Here is a 15,937-nt window from a genome sequence, read left to right as displayed (position 1 = left end):
AGGGCTTAGGACCAGAGGTTGAGGGCCAATATTTAATAGCTAGGCTGAGGATGATGAATCCACAAAGGAGATTAAGAAGGCATAGCCAGATGGATTAAAGTAGAACCAGGAGAATGTAATGTCATAAAACGTAAAAGAAAAGGAAAAAAATGGTCATCACGAATGCAATTTAAGAGTGGAATAAATGAGACCTGAAAAAAATATCTATTTAATTTATTGATATGACAGTTTATTGGCAACCTTTTCAAGAGCTGTTTTGGTGGTGTACTGGGGACAGAGACAGACTGGAGTAGGGTAAGCTGTGAATGGATGGAGTAATTCTCCCTGGATCTCTTGAACTAAGAGCTTTTGTTCAGGACTGTTTTTTCAAGGGCACTTGTTAAATGAACAGACTTGGAAGATAGGGACACTGTCTCCCTCTGGAACAGAGAGCAAATCTGTTTGCTGTCCAGTATAATAAAGATAATGTCTCCCTCTGGGACAAAGGTCAGGTAGGTTTTGCCTGTAGCCCATAATAAAAGATTAGAGTTCTCGAAGTTCAGACTTCCTTGGCTGTGATGCATACCTACTGCCTGCAGCATCTACCTGTGCCACTCTATGTCACCTTGTGGGACTTAGGAGGAAAGGGGAACCAATCTCAAAATGAAACTCATGCCGCTTCACGTGGCCTGAGGAATAAAGTCCTTTGCCTCCAACCCAGGCGTCTTATGTTGTCTGCAAGCGTCCATGAAACTATAATAGGCTAATTTGTTGGCTTGCGTGTAGAATAAAATCAGTCTCTTACAGTTCTTGATACCATGAAAAAATGGAAACCAGCCAAGTGAATTGTTTCAAACAGTTGGGCTACGAAAGAGAAGAAAATATAAGGCTGAACTAATAGAGGATATACCATGGAGGGAGTTTCGTATAGAAGAGTAAGAGCTAAGCACGTATAAGTATTGATGAGGGGCCAGTTGAGGGGGAGAGATCGAATATATTTAAGACAGAGGATAATGGAAGATGGATAATCTAAGGTAGGAGAAGATCCTACAGATAGGTAAGAGGAATTGTACAGAGAAGAAGGAACACTTCCTCATTTCTTTATGTGTAATAGAGAATTCAGGGAAGAGAGACATAAACTGAAGTGGTTGTTACATTTAGTATCACAGTTAAGGAAGCGCTTTCTGACTGTTTCTCTTTTCCCTGGGAAGTAGAAGGTCAGGTAATTTGCTGGAGGAGGGGAATAGAGAAAGAGAGGAGCAGAGGTTTGAAAGAAAGAAGTTTGAAATAGTCTGTGGAGAGAGCAGAAAAAATAAGCTGAGCAGAGAAATGGAGTAGGAATGCAGGGTCTTTGGAGATCTGTTGGGGGTTAATGGTAAGAAACTAGTGGTACCAATATACCCAATGGTATGACTTTCTCTAGCACCACTCAGGTTCAGGCAGAGAAAATAGTTAAGTTCCCCTAAAATTAAGGTTTTGCCCAATAAGACAATGGAGTGTAAAATTTTATTGAAATTCTGGGCCATAGAACTCAAGCTGAATGGGGATAGAGAAGAAAGGAATGGACTGGGCTAGTGGGTTGAGAAGAGTTAGAGATCAGTGGACCACAAGCCCAATGAGGTTGAAAAACATTCAATGGGAGTTGTTGAATAAACAAGGTAAAAGGAGGGATTCCTGAGTGGTTTAGCGCCTGCCTTTGGCCCAGGTCATGATCCTGGAGTCCCGGGATCAAGTCCCACATCGGGCTCCCTGCATGGAGCCTGCTTCTCCCTCTGCCTGTGTGTCTGCCTCTCTCTCTCTCTGTCTCTGTCTCTGTCTCTCTCTCTCTCTGTCTCTCATGAATAAATAAATAAAATCTTAAAAAAAAAAAAAAAACCAAGGTGAAAGGAGAAAAGGTTGCAGTGAGAAGATTTAGGAGTTGTTCATTCATTCATTAGTTCATTCATTCATTCAATAAAAATCTCAATTCACAGATTAGTATGTGCCATCTAAAAATTATTGTCCTCTTGCTTGGTATGCATCTTGAGATGTATCCCTAAAATATATATATTTACCTACCCAGTAACAGTTTCCTTGGTCTACTTTATTGTGGCTGGTTCTCCTTGATAGCTAGAGAAGGCCAACCAAAAGTAGCAAGGAGAAATCAGCATTTTAGTTTTTATCCTATATTTTCTTGTGTTGTCTGAATATTACAATAACCATTTATCCATGTATTTCTAATTCAGTTTTTTAAAACAACTTTTAGAAAGTTATATCTAAAAATTTCCACTTGGATAACCCTCATTAATTGATGTTTTTAATATTATTAATGCATTTGTTATATTAGTTATTGCTAGTAACAATAAATCCAAACTAGTGAGGAAGTAGTTGAGCACTATAGTGAAGAACAAAGAACACAGGCTTTGAAATTAACAATACTTTCTGTAAAAAATGGAGAATAAATGTCATAATGAATATAAAGTACTTAACATAATCTCCAGCATATAGTAAAATCCAGTTAATAATAGCTATTATTTTTATCATCATTGTCATCATCATCATTATCTGTAGTCAGAACTCTTGGTTCCAAGGGACAAAAATTCAATTCCTGCTACAGTTTGCAAAATAGGAATTTATTGGCTCATGTAATTAAAAAGACCAGAGGTAGATGCAGTATCTAGACACAGGTATTGAAACTATATCAACTATATCATTTCTTGGTTTCATTAATAGCAAGCTTTCCCCCTCATGGTAATAATATGCCCTACATCTTACCAGCTAACCAGTAGCAGTGAAAGAAAAATGTCTCTTTTTTAATAGTTGCAGCGAAAGTCTTAGGTAGAGGTGCTTCATTGGCCTGTCTTGGGTTACATGCTAATTCCTTAACTAATCATATGTCCAAGGAAATGGAATATTCCAATTGGCCAGGAATCGAACTGGGGAATGGGAACATCTTCAACCAAAACACAGGGACTGAGAGTGGATGGGGGGATGGTTTCTCCAAAGTTAAATCAAATTTCTGCTAAGTAGGAAATGGTGGAATAAATGCCAGACAGGCAAAAACAGCAGATTTCCAATACTGCACATAAAGTTCTGTGCAGTAATACAAATGTAATACTGCAAACAGGAGAACAGTTGAAAGTACATTTTAAATTGTCACCCACTTAGCAAAAGCCTGTTTATATAATACAGCCTGTACTTAAAGTGAGAAAACAGAGGTCTTCCCATACTAATATGCACAGACTGTGTCATAGGTAAGGATGTTCCACAGAAAACATCCCACCTCAATTTCTATATAATTAAATGTCATAACACTAGAAGAAAAATGCAATTGAATTTAATTATCATAAGAAAGATGATCACTAACGTATTAGTTATCTCAAGCAACATGGCACAATAGAAAAAGAAGTAAAAATCACAAATATAAATCTATCAAAAACATAGTAATAATAATATTTACCATATATTGAATGATTAATATGTGTATTCTAAAAGCTTTTTTTTTTAGATCTTATTTATTCATTCATGAGAGATACAGAGAGAGAGACATAGGCAGAGGGAGAAGCAGACTCCCTGTGGTGAGCCTGATGCGGGACTCGATCCCAAGACTCTGGGATCACGACCTGAGCCAAAGGCAGATGCTCAACCACTGAGTCACCTAGGCATCCCTCTAAAAGCTTTTTATCCATTTGTTTTATTATCACAACTCTGTGAGTTAGGTAATCATTATGTTCCTTTTATTTGTGAGGAGACTGAGGGTGAGTGGTTAAGTAATTTGCCTTGTATATGTGCAGAGCAACATTTGACTCTGTTCTCGGTGCTTCCAAAGCCTGTGTTATCAATAATCAGGCAGAGTGACTTAACCTCTTATTCCTTGCTTCTAAAGTAGGAGATTTTGTTTTAATTACCTTTAAGGATACTTGTCTCTTAAAAATCCTGATTATGTAAGGGCTCACCTCTAATTTCTCATTAATTTTTGTATCTTTTAAGAAAATTTTGAATCAATTATAACACTTTTATTTTTATGTATGTCTTTAATCATGGATGAAAAATAATAATATCACTATCTTTATAAGAACACTTGAGTGTGCAGGTCATAGCATTATTCTATGGTCATGAAGGAAACTGAGCTTTTGACAAATGTTCTTTCATCAGGACCTCACATACAAAGAATAAAATTTGGCAAATACACAAAGTGGTTAATGTTAAAGTAGAGGGAAAAGCACCATCTGAATTTCTGCATCCCTTTACATATGAAGTGTTCTGTTTAGTTGGTTTTTTAGTTTTTATTGTATGTTGCCTTATTGCAACTCTGCCAAGTATATCTCTGCATTCTTGCTTGGAATCTTTTTTTCCACATTTGAATCTGAAATCTAGTCAATACTGAAAGGACTATGAAAAATCCCTGAACTGTTGCAAATAGCTTTGCCTTGTTTACATTTTTATATAAGATTAAAAATTTTTTAGTAATTTTTTGCTTAATAAACTCACTTCCAATATGCTGTAAATTGTGAGTAAAGATGTAAAGCAAAAAACATGCCAATGTTCATTTCACTTTGTTAAATGTATTCATTCTGTAAGAAATGAAAACGTGCTTACATAGTTTTTCTTTTTGCAGAGCTCAGATATGTAAAAATTCTTTGAAAACTAAGCAACATTAGACAGCTACTAGCTATTAATACTATAATAATAACTGGCAGGAGTATAGTATACATATAAATGAATAGTGTGGTCTTTGGAGTAAAAGCTCCTTCATTTACTAAGAATGGGTCAATGGCAGACATTGAATACCTATGAAATTTAGTTTCCTTATCTGCAAATGAGGGAAAATAATAATGCCTCCACAGCTTGTGAAAAGATCAAACAAGATGAGGCTTGTAAAGCACGGTGCCTGGCACATAAGAGGCACTCATTGATAATAGTACCACTATTACTATTACTCTGAAAACTACAAACATGTGAGAGAGTCAAGTACTCAAGAACAACTCTGTATTACTCTCTACTCTTAAAAAATACCAATAGTTTAGGAATTGAGCTGAGCATGTAAATTTTTTTTAAAAAAAAATTTATAGAGAGTATGTGGATGAGTGGTGGGGGGGAGGGCAGAGGGAGAGACAATCCAAGCCAGCTCCATACCTCACGTGGATCTGAGGGGTGGGCTTCATCTCACAATCCCGAAATCATGACCTAATCCAAAACCAAGAGCCTCAACCAACTGAGCCACCCAGGCGCCCCAAGCATGTAAATTTTAGCTAGCAGCTACCATATTTTGTAATCTAGTATGGAATTTATTTATAAATATTTGGACAAATTCACATCTTACTCATGGAGGAATAAAATATTTGATGTTACATGTAAGTTTTGTGGGCTTTTTTTGTGGGGTTTTTGTTTTGTTTTGTTTTGCTTGCCTAACATACTGTTATTGTAAAATACTTCTATTGTTCATTCAACAAATACTTATTCTGAGCCTACAATAGGCCAAGGACAGTGCAATAGACTGAGTACTCATGTTAAAATTTATGACGTGGTTCTTGCCCTTAATGGCAATGCCCTTCTTACCAAGGCTAGTGACAAGAAATAGATATATAAAGACATTTTATAATAAAATATTGTGGTAGGCAGAATAATGCCTCCCCAGAAGTGTCCATATTTTAATCTTTAGAATTTGTGAGATTTTGAAGATGTGATTAAATTTAAGGATTTTGAGATGGGGAAACTATCCTGGATTATCCCCCTAGGCTAGATCTAATCACATGGGTCCTTAAAAGCAGGTAACTTTTCCCTGCTGTGGTCAGAGAGAAAAGTTAACTACAGAAGAATGGTCAGAAGAGCTGCAACATTGCTGGCTTTGAAGATGGAGGAGGGGGGCCAGGAGCCAAAGCATGTGGACAGCCATTAGGAGCTAGTAAAGATAGGCAAATAGATTGTCTTCTAGGGCCTCTAGAAAGAAATGCTATCCTGCTCACATGACTTCTAATCTACAGAACTATAAAATGATAATATTTTGTTGTTTTAAGCCACTAAATTTATAGTATTTCTTACAGCAGCAATAGGAAACTAATACAAATACAATAAATTGGAGAAATAGAAGAAGAGAAGAATCATTTTCCAAAGTTGTGTCAGAAGAGCTAGGAAGACTTTTCCAGGAAGACTCACAAAAGTTATTGTTCCAACGTGGATCACGTACTTTTTCCAAAGTCAGCTTCTGGAAAGAAGTTTATTACTCTTAAGACTTGTCATCTCTAGAGCTGTAGGTGGGGTCTGCCTCACCTGACGAATGTGGGCTGGAAGAGATTCTAATAAGAAAGAGGAAAGCAGAGGATGCTTGGGTGGCTCAGTGGTTGAGCATCTGCTCAGGGGATGATGTTGGGGTCCCCAGAGTCCCACATCGGGCTCCCTGCATGGAGCCTGCTTCTCGCTCTGCCTGTGTCTCTGCCCCTCTCTCTCTGTGCCTCTCATGAATAAATAAAATCTTTAAGAAAAAGGAAGAAAGAGGGAATACATGCTTCATTTTCAAAACTGCTAACTCCATTAAAACCTATACATTGGGATCCCTGGGTGGCGCAGCGGTTTAGCGCCTGCCTTTGGCCTGGATCCTGGAGACCCGGGATCGGATCCCACGTTGGGCTCCCGGTGCATGGAGTCTGCTTCTCTCTCTGCCTGTGTCTCTGCCTCTCTCTCTCCCTGTGTGTGTGTGACTATCATAAAAATAAAAAAAATAAAATTCCCCTGGCTATTCGGGGTCTTAAAAAAAAAACCTATACATTGTTTTGAAATTACTATAATAAAAATGCTTTGAAAATAAAGAACATCTTTTGTTTGGCAAGAAGTAAGCAAGGTAGAAAATTTATCAAGGTATTAACTTCAGTGCTTGCAGACACATGATAAATTTTCTCCTGTTTTTTCAACAAATATTTATTGAGCTCCTTCTATGTGCTGCTATTCCCAAGATAGCCCCTGCTGTATACTGATATTAGAGGATTAATGGTCAGCAAAAATAGATACTGTCCATATCCTGAGATAGAGGGATAGATACAGTAATCAAATAATCACACACACATTTACACCGATTTAGAACATTGACAGGGCATTATATGATGCTCTGAGATTGAGTTGAGACTTAAACTGAGACTAAATGAGAAGCAGGCATTAACTGAGCAAGGGAGGGAGGAGAGCGTGCTCGGCAGAGAAAATAGCATGTGCAAATCTGTGGCAGGCAAAAGCATGGCCTGTTCAAGAAGTGTGGCTGAAACAGAAAAAGACAGAGGGAGACTGACGATGCAGTGAGGCCAGAGATCCAGAGAGAAGGCAGACTAAGCAGGGCCTCATAGATAATGTTAAAAATTTTGGCCTTTATCCTAAAAGCAGGGTGTAGGTGGAGTAATTGGATTAGCAATTTAAGATCACTTCAGCTGCAATGTGTTAAATAGGTAGGGGAGCCAAGGAATAAACGCCAGACCGTTAGCAAACTACTGGAATAGTCAAGGTAAGAGATGTTAAAAGATTGTTTGGGGATTGCAGCAGCAGATGGAATAGCAATATACACAATAAGAAAATATTTAGAAGGTAAAATAAAGAAGATATGTTGATGAGCTAGATGTGGAGGGGAGGGGAAGTGGGAGGAGTCATGAATGCCTCAGGTTTCTGATCTTTGAATCTGGTGGTGTCATTTCTTTTTTAATACAATTTTCCTAATTTCAATATGTTGTATTGCAGTAATCCTTTATTTAATTTAATTTATTTGAGAGAGAGAGAGAGAGAGATAACAGAAATAGTGAGAAGAACACAAGCAGGGAGGAGAAGGAGAAGCAGTCTCCCCACTGAGCAGGGAGCCCAATGAGGGGCTCGATCCCATGACCCCAGCCAAAGGCAGACACTAACTGAGATGCCTCAGGCACCCCTGTATTGCAGTAATTCTATTTAACTATCCCAACTTACCAACTTTGCAAACTTAAAAAAAGCCCCTCAGTAAATGCACTAATTGATCAAACTAATCAATTATAACCATGCAGGTCTTTATCTCAACTACTGTTCCTACAGTGAAGTACTGATGGCAGCTCTTACCAGACCTCAAGAGCCAATTGTTAAATTTTCAAGAACCTTGCAAGTTACTTGTAAGTAGCTTGAAAATGACCACAGCGAGAGGACCAGCTGCGGAAACTGGAAAAAATTACGGAACCAGCAAACAACTTAAATCAGAGATCCATCCACTGCAACTCCCACCCCCTACTTTCCCGCCTCAACACATCCTACTGTTAAACATTTACCAGCACACCAATGTTTGTACCTTTTAGAAGTTATGATACTTGGGGTGGATATGCTGCATATAGAAAATACAGTCATGAGACTAATCTCACTGATTTAAAAATGCTGCCTGTTTTTTTTCCATGTTCTTAAATGTCTTGTCTTTAGGATTGTTTGAAACCCATCTAATTCATTGCTAGATATTTTGGATATTTCCACAGAATTTCATTTGTGAAGATATGCCACTCTTAGGCATTATTCTAATGATTTTTACTTTTTCCTCTCCTTTAGATTGCCCAGATTAAGAAGTGCTGTGGTAAAGCAGCAAAATTTTAGTAATTATTGAATCTAGTTATAGGTGTATAGACGATTATCGTACTATTTTTCTTTAATTTTGTGTGCACTTGAAGTTTTTCCTATTACAAAAAGAAGGAGGCTGTAGCAGCCACATCTTGCCCAGACTAGTCCCTTCCTGGGTCTTCCACTTACAGTCTCAATCCCAGCAGGTATTCTAGGGGATCTGAGGTGATGTGATCCATTGCTGCCTCCCCACCTGGCCTCTAAGAGTTAACCAATTCCTTGTTTTCATTAAGTCTTGCAACACCTACTTCCCTGAAAAACCGACAAGCAATCTGTAGAAAAACTTAAAGCAAATCTTCAGAAAGAACCATATCAGATTAGGGTACTTTCTTTGTACTACAACCACAAAAATACTGAAAAAAAAAATCCTAAGTAACAATAGAAAACCCCAAGTACATTGAGTACATAGATTAAAAGAGATTGGAAGAAGTAAAAAAGAAAACAAACTTTAACAAAAAGTGAAAAAGGAGGCCAGAAATGGTATCAACAATGCAAGACACTGGAGGCACAGAAAGAAATGAGGCACTAGAAGAAATACAAACTAAATCAAATAGTCTTCAGGTTCTGTCTAAAGAGAGAAGGGTTCGATCTCAGCCAAAAACAAGATTTTTTTTCTTTTATAATGTAAAATATTATCATGGAACACATAAAATTATGAGAAGCTGAAAAACATAAAATTCACCCAATCATAGCACATCAGTGAAGAATAAAATAATTTAGAAATGAAACACAAAAACTAAGGAAAGGGGTTAACAAATACATTATAATTCAAGACAAAATTATCAGTATCAAAAGGAATCATGTAAATCCATTTTATGGATTAGAAAACTGAAGCTCACGAAAGTGAGTTGGTCAGGGTCATTCAGTTTAAGTGACGAAGCCTGGATTTGAACTCCCTGGATTTCACTTCTCTCTACACTTCTCTTTGTTTTCCCCACTCTTTTTGATAGAAATGCAAGTCTAAAACTAATTTTAAAATTATATTTAAATATAGTTCAATAATAATTGTGGCTTAAAATATAGACTTAAAAATGATGTCTTATTTTTCTACTACTTCATCAACGATCCCCTGTTCTACATTAATTTGCTGTACTATGGGGAATGATCACCTTAAAGTCCTCTTGAAATCATTTTATCTGCTATTACAAACAAAAATTAGATTTTTTCACTCTTTCCTTCCTTCAATAAATACTTTAAGTTGTATGTATGTAGACTAGATAATAGGCATTTTTAAAGGAAAAATATTTTTATATATTGATGACTGAAATGATCAAGCTTTGGTTTCTACTAAAGGAATCTCAGTTTGATTCATATATTTGAAGAATGCCTCAAAACTTGCTCAAATTCATTGGCTCTTTTGGCAGGTGACTTTTGTCTTCTAAGTTTACTTTCTTCTGGCATAGATAGCATACTTAATGATATTTAGGACTTTCTTTTTATTATGTCAAACCCTATACCTAAAGATTTTTTGTTATATGAATAATTCTCCATCTTGTACCTACAGTGAGCTAATAGGTCTTCAGTAAACATGCCGGGGCAGCAAAGAAAAGAGCTGGAATTACTAAAACTGAGAAGATTGGGGAAAGGCCCTGTGGAGTTGAAACTCAGATTTTCAAGAATCCATCATTTCTCACCCAGTAGTAGTGTCTCTGTGCTCAGAGGGGGGAACCCCATAGAACTAAGAACAAGATATCTGAGGAATAGGTGCCCACAAATTGGATCTAGTGTCTCAAGATGGCACATTGAGATTGATTCTGCAAGTGTTGGGAAATCCCCTACTTGAAACCAGTGGCTGCTGGTGGAAGAAATTTCTACTACCAGAGTGAAGAAGAACTATTGCTAGAACAAAACTGACAGCACCAACAAACCCACCAGAAGTACACAAGAGCAAATCCCTTCTTTTTTCTCCAGCTGTGCAATGTCTCATTGATCCCTCTATTGGCAGAGATGAACAGGAGCCAGAAATATTTGTAGAATTTTAAGGATTGGTTTCAAGCTGAGAGACAATAGCTCAGTAACTGGCATGAAGGCCTTACTTGTAATAAGATTGAGAGGTAATAGAAATAGTAAACTTTTTTGGAAATAGTAAACATTTTTTGGTGTGTGTATTGGGTACATATGGATTTTTTTTTTTGGACATTTTCTTAGGAGCAGATCCTAGATTGACTTTGGATTTATTGTACAAAATTATTCCTATTTGAAAACTATGTTTCTCTTGATGAGATTAATAAGCTGCACTTAGGACATTTCTAGAATTTGGACAAGAAACTATGAAAGGGCCTACATTGAGGTCTCCCTAGTTAGGGCTAAGACTGAACAATCACAGCAGTGATGGCTTAAGGATTGCTCAATACTTAGCAACAAGACTCTCTCAAGTCAGCTGAGGCTACATTCCTTAAAATCTCGCTGTCAAGGGAATGGACTAAAAAGCTTACTTACACAAGATGGAGCACTCTGGGTCCCTGGCTTGGAGGTTGGTAGGAAGGTTATTTTGAAATCATGGTAAAGGATAAGGGCAGTATGAACACAATTCCTCTTTTGTAATCTCAGGAAACTAGAAAATGAATGGAAATAAATCAGCTCCTTTCCAAATCTCTAAATCAGTGTTCTGGTAGTTGAGGGTCCAGTGTCGATTCTACAGAAATCAATAAATCAGTGCTTTCCATATTCCTGAAAGGTAGGCACAGACATGGTTGTTCTATAGGTCAATCAAAAGGAACATTCCCAAATATTTACTGAATGATTATCAGCCCAGAGAACTATGAGATAGTCATTATTCTTACAGACCTTCACCTATTTTTCATTTTATGTTTATGTTTGTTTTGTGGTTTTTTGTTTTTGTTTTTGTTTTAAAGGATTTTGAAGAATCACAAAACCACACTGGCGAGCCTGTTGGAGATGACTACAAAAAGTTGGGAACACTTTTTGGTGAATTGAACAAAAGCCTCATCGACATGGGCTTCACAAGGATGTATTTTGGAGAAAGAATTGTGGAACCAGTAATAGTCATTTTCTTTTGGATTATGCTGTGGTTCCTTGGCCTACAAGCTCTTGGATTAGTTGCTGTTCTTTGCCTTGTCATTATTTATGTGCAACAGTAAAATATGGCCGAATAAGCTGTTGTTTGACATCTGGTAGCCATATATGTGATTAGTGAAGTTATATATTTCACTACATGGAAGCCGAGAAGTTTGCCTTGTTTCAAATTGTGTGCTGTTTTGTAATTTGTAAGTGGATGTTGTTTAAAGTTAAACTCAACTCTTGATTATAACAGGGTTGAAAATATATTTTGTAGCTTATTCAAGTCTTTACTACTGTGATCTGTGCCCACTTTTAAACACCCCTCCCTTATTCCCATGCCAAATCTTAACACCACCAAAAAGTGAGCAGGGAAAATAGCGGGATATGGAATTCAAACTGGGCAATATAGGTCTTGAAAGAATTCCAAAAAACATTTTAGAAGAAAAAAGGATGAAACAAGGAGCTAAAAAATAAGTTTTAATGGGAGAATTGCCCCCAACCACACCCACCAAATAACCCCTTATTATGAGAAATAATTTGGATGTCCATTGTTCCTGCTCAGCCAAACCAATATAAATGGTGATTATGATACACTACCTTAATATTGTGATGAAAATCAGTAAAGCTAGCACATTTTCTGAAGATTGAAAAGGATATATTTATTATCACTGATGAAAAGTATATGTAACTTTTTTATAATGCAATATTTGGGCCTCAAATCACTTCAGTACATCATTTGAAGTTTTAGACAATTTTGGTGCTAATTACCTTTTGTGAATTTTTTAGGTCTCATAAGCCTGTCTATTGCTGGCTGCACCCCATGGTAATGCTATATTTTCTTGTATCTAACAAGTTATGTATTTTTTTTCTAGAGAAACATTTTCCATGTATTTTTTCCAGAAATTTACATTTTATAGTTCTTTTATAACAATTATCCTAAGATTTAAAAAAAAAATCTCTTTCCTATCTTGGCATGGATATTTCCCCCCAAAAAATTGATTTGTATTATGGCTGAAATATTTTACTATGCCTTTAAGGAAAAAAAATCATTTTCTTTCACATCTCTATTGGAAAGTACAGTACTACGGTATATAACCAAATGCTTAATGAAATTTAACAGCCAATGTAATAGTATTCCTCTAAGGCTAAAGCCAAATCATTAATTTACCAGTCATGTTATTAATTTGTCTTAATTCAGCACTTTGGGGTTTTATATTTCTTTGAATACACTTTAAAAGTAGAAAATGGCTTAGTGATATTTTGGATTTTGTTAAAGAGCCTAAAATCTGTACACTTGTGTCTCAGAGTCCTTCTATATAGACAAAGGAGGAGTATTAAAGATAATTATCTAGAAATTCAAGTTATAAGAGGGAAATGGGACAATTCGGTATTTTTATCTTTGGTAGCGCAGTTACTAAAGTATATGAAGTGTTTAATATTCTGCTTTGAAAAGTTTTTACCCAATCCTGTTTTAAAAATTTATATGTTCTCAGTGTCTTCCATGCTGAGGCAGAAAACTGATGAAAAATGTTCAACTTAAATTTCTAAAATCAGATAACCCCTGAACAAAAATACCAATTGAAGGGCACTAAAAAGTATTGTGAATTTGTATAAATACAGACCTTTTAAAGTTTGACAAAAGAGAAAGACTTTGTACTATATCATTGTGTTTTTATTGGGTTTGAAATATTTTGATAGAAACCTTTATGAATTTGGCATAAGGGCAAGCTATTTGAAAAGGTGTCTTCATTCGTGCACAGTAGAATTGAGAGGTTTTTAATAGAAGTAATGAGATTTTATATATCTGCATTAAATATTAAAAAGTGCACTCTTTTCCAATGCTACCAAGAATTTTAATTTTTCCTTTGGAATATAAAAAAGATACAGTATGCATAATAATAGCTCTGATTCCACCAGTGCTAATATTGAAAAAAGATGTTTAAGTTTGAATAGTAATGACTTAAAGTATACTGTCAATACTATGTATCTGCACTCTGCTGTTAATAGGGTATATATTAAATCACATAAAGAAATGAGATATTTTGCTGCTATTCTTTCTAAAATTTTTATTAGAGCAGTATACCATCAAATTGTTTGCTTTGGTAGGGAAAAAAACAAACTTTGCTTGTTTTATAGAAATAATATATTTTCTTTTATGAAATATATTAGAATGTAGATTATACTTGTGCCCTGAAATGAAAAGAAACTGGTCATTTCTTTGGTTCATGGTATAAGAAATTAGATGGAAAATGGTTCTCAGTCATTTCAATCTCAGATTCAAGCCAGTTTTAGAAACTGTTATTCCTTATGAATAAGGACATAGAAGTTACAATGCTAAGATTATTAGATTATTAATGTATGCATAATTCATATCACAGTTCTCAATTAAAATAGAAAAGGTTAAAATCTACAAATAAACTGGCTAGAGATGAATAAGTTAATTTTCCTTAAAGTAGAAACTCAGTGTTTTATAGAATTCAGTCCTCTCATATCTTAAGCTGTGATATGCAAGGTATTTTCCCATTCCTGGCCACCAGTCAAATCATACTTGGTCCAGTAGTGTACTGGAGCCAGCTTGCACTTACTTGCAAATAAAAATTACACATACTTTCCCCCTAGTCCTCCTTCAGTGGCATCAGTTGGTAGCTTGAAATGGTCTATGAGGGGAGAATTTATGCTACCAAAATTGGCAAACACAATAGATCAGGGTCCTTTTCTCCTAGCAAGCCAGTTGTTAAACATATGTCTGCATGCCACCTATTAGCCACTCTAGAGGTCACATCCCTATTTTGACTTCCACAGATATATAAGGAAGCATATTGAGGCAAATTCCCATCAATCCATCCAAAACTGTATTTGGATCTTTTCCATGTGGTAATTATGAATTATGGTTGTCTTCTAACCAACACAAACACATCTCTATAATCACATGTTTTGATCAGAGAAAATCTCTCTGGGCTGTCACTGAGCTGCACATTCATTAAAGGCTATCCAGATGATCAGGAAATAAACAGTTACAGAACTGATGGAAGGCATATTACAGCATAAAGGTTTGTTGTAAAATAGAAAGCTCAAAATAGTCAAAGCTAGGTATTGAGCAATCAAGGGCTGTTTATATGGTTTGTAGAGTATATTACCAGTTATTTTATAAATGTTTACTGATTTCAGGTTATTTTAAATGTTTTTATTGGCAATTCATGGCTTCAGAAGGTCAGAAAAGAGAAAACAATAAGACTTTCATACCTGTTAATATTTCCAGTAATAGACCTGGCCAAGGAGAATATAAGGAAAACATAGCCTATTCTCTCATCACCCTACACATTGCCTTGGACAATGTCACCACCCCAATGGCTTCAGCTACCATTGCAATCTGTATCTTCAGTTGAGAATATAAAATCCACACATTCAATGCTTGCCCAACATTTGTACCTGCCTATCCCTTAGTACCTCAGATCTGGTATACATAAAATAAAAAGGAACTCAGCATCCTTCTCCCAAACCTTCTTTTTCTTCCTATTTTTCCAATCTCAGCAAATAACAATTGTCTCCTACACTGCCCACATATAACCAGTTGACAAGTCAGTCCTGTCTATTTTACTTCCTAAAAAACGTCTTTAATCTTTATGCCTCTCCCAGTGATTCCCAGTATCACTAACTTAGTTCATACCACCATCATCTCCCTAGATTGCTATCACAGGATCTTAATTGATCTCCCCTGCCTTCATTTTTCACTCTATAATCAGAATACTCTTTCTAAATCATGATTCTGATCTCCTTGGCCTAAATCTTTCCAATGGCTTCCTGTTTCCATTATGATAAAGACCTTACTCCTTAATATATTTTACAAGGTCCCTCTGGTTCTTGCATGCTTCATCTCTCTGTACTACTACTGTCCCTTTCCAACACAGCTTTACTGAATTTTTTTTTCAGTTCCTTGTGAGAGATGTGCTTACTCACTTCCAGAACTCTGTACCTGCTTTAGCTTCTCTCTTTAACCCCACCCCCAAACTGACTAACATATCCACAACTTTAAGACCTTTAGACATAATGTCCCCCAGGAAAATTTCTCTGATTAAGTCCAGTTTGATATTTCGTGTGTTTTCAGAGAACCCAGCACTTCCCCTATCAGCACTTATCATGCTGTATTGTAATAGCTTATTTGTCAGTTTCTTCCTTTTTTAAAAAAGATTTATTCATTTATTTGAGCGAGAGGGCACCTGCACACACATGCACAGGAGTGAGGAGGGGCAAAGGGAGAGGGAGAAAAGAATCCCAAGCAGGCTTAGCACTGAGCATGAGCCCAAGGCAGGGCTCTATCCTTCCAACCCAAGATCACTACCCTAGCGGAAACCAA

General features: G+C 36.3%; 1 protein-coding gene across 1 annotated transcript in view; it reads left to right on the top strand.

The window, feature by feature from the left end:
- The window catches only part of FAM241A (family with sequence similarity 241 member A), a 37,665-nt gene extending 24,046 nt beyond the window's left edge, over positions 1–13,619 (top strand). Inside the window, exon 2 of the mRNA XM_055342531.1 lies at positions 11,418–13,619. Coding sequence (XP_055198506.1) covers positions 11,418–11,663 — 246 coding nt within the window. The 3' untranslated portion in view covers positions 11,664–13,619. The remainder of the gene's footprint in view (positions 1–11,417) is intronic.
- The last annotated feature ends 2,318 nt before the right edge of the window (positions 13,620–15,937 follow it).

Source organism: Nyctereutes procyonoides, unplaced genomic scaffold (genome assembly GCF_905146905.1).
Source record: "Nyctereutes procyonoides isolate TBG_1078 unplaced genomic scaffold, NYPRO_anot_genome, whole genome shotgun sequence".
Classification (NCBI taxonomy): domain Eukaryota; kingdom Metazoa; phylum Chordata; class Mammalia; order Carnivora; family Canidae; genus Nyctereutes; species Nyctereutes procyonoides.
This window is presented reverse-complemented; position numbering and strand designations above follow the sequence as displayed.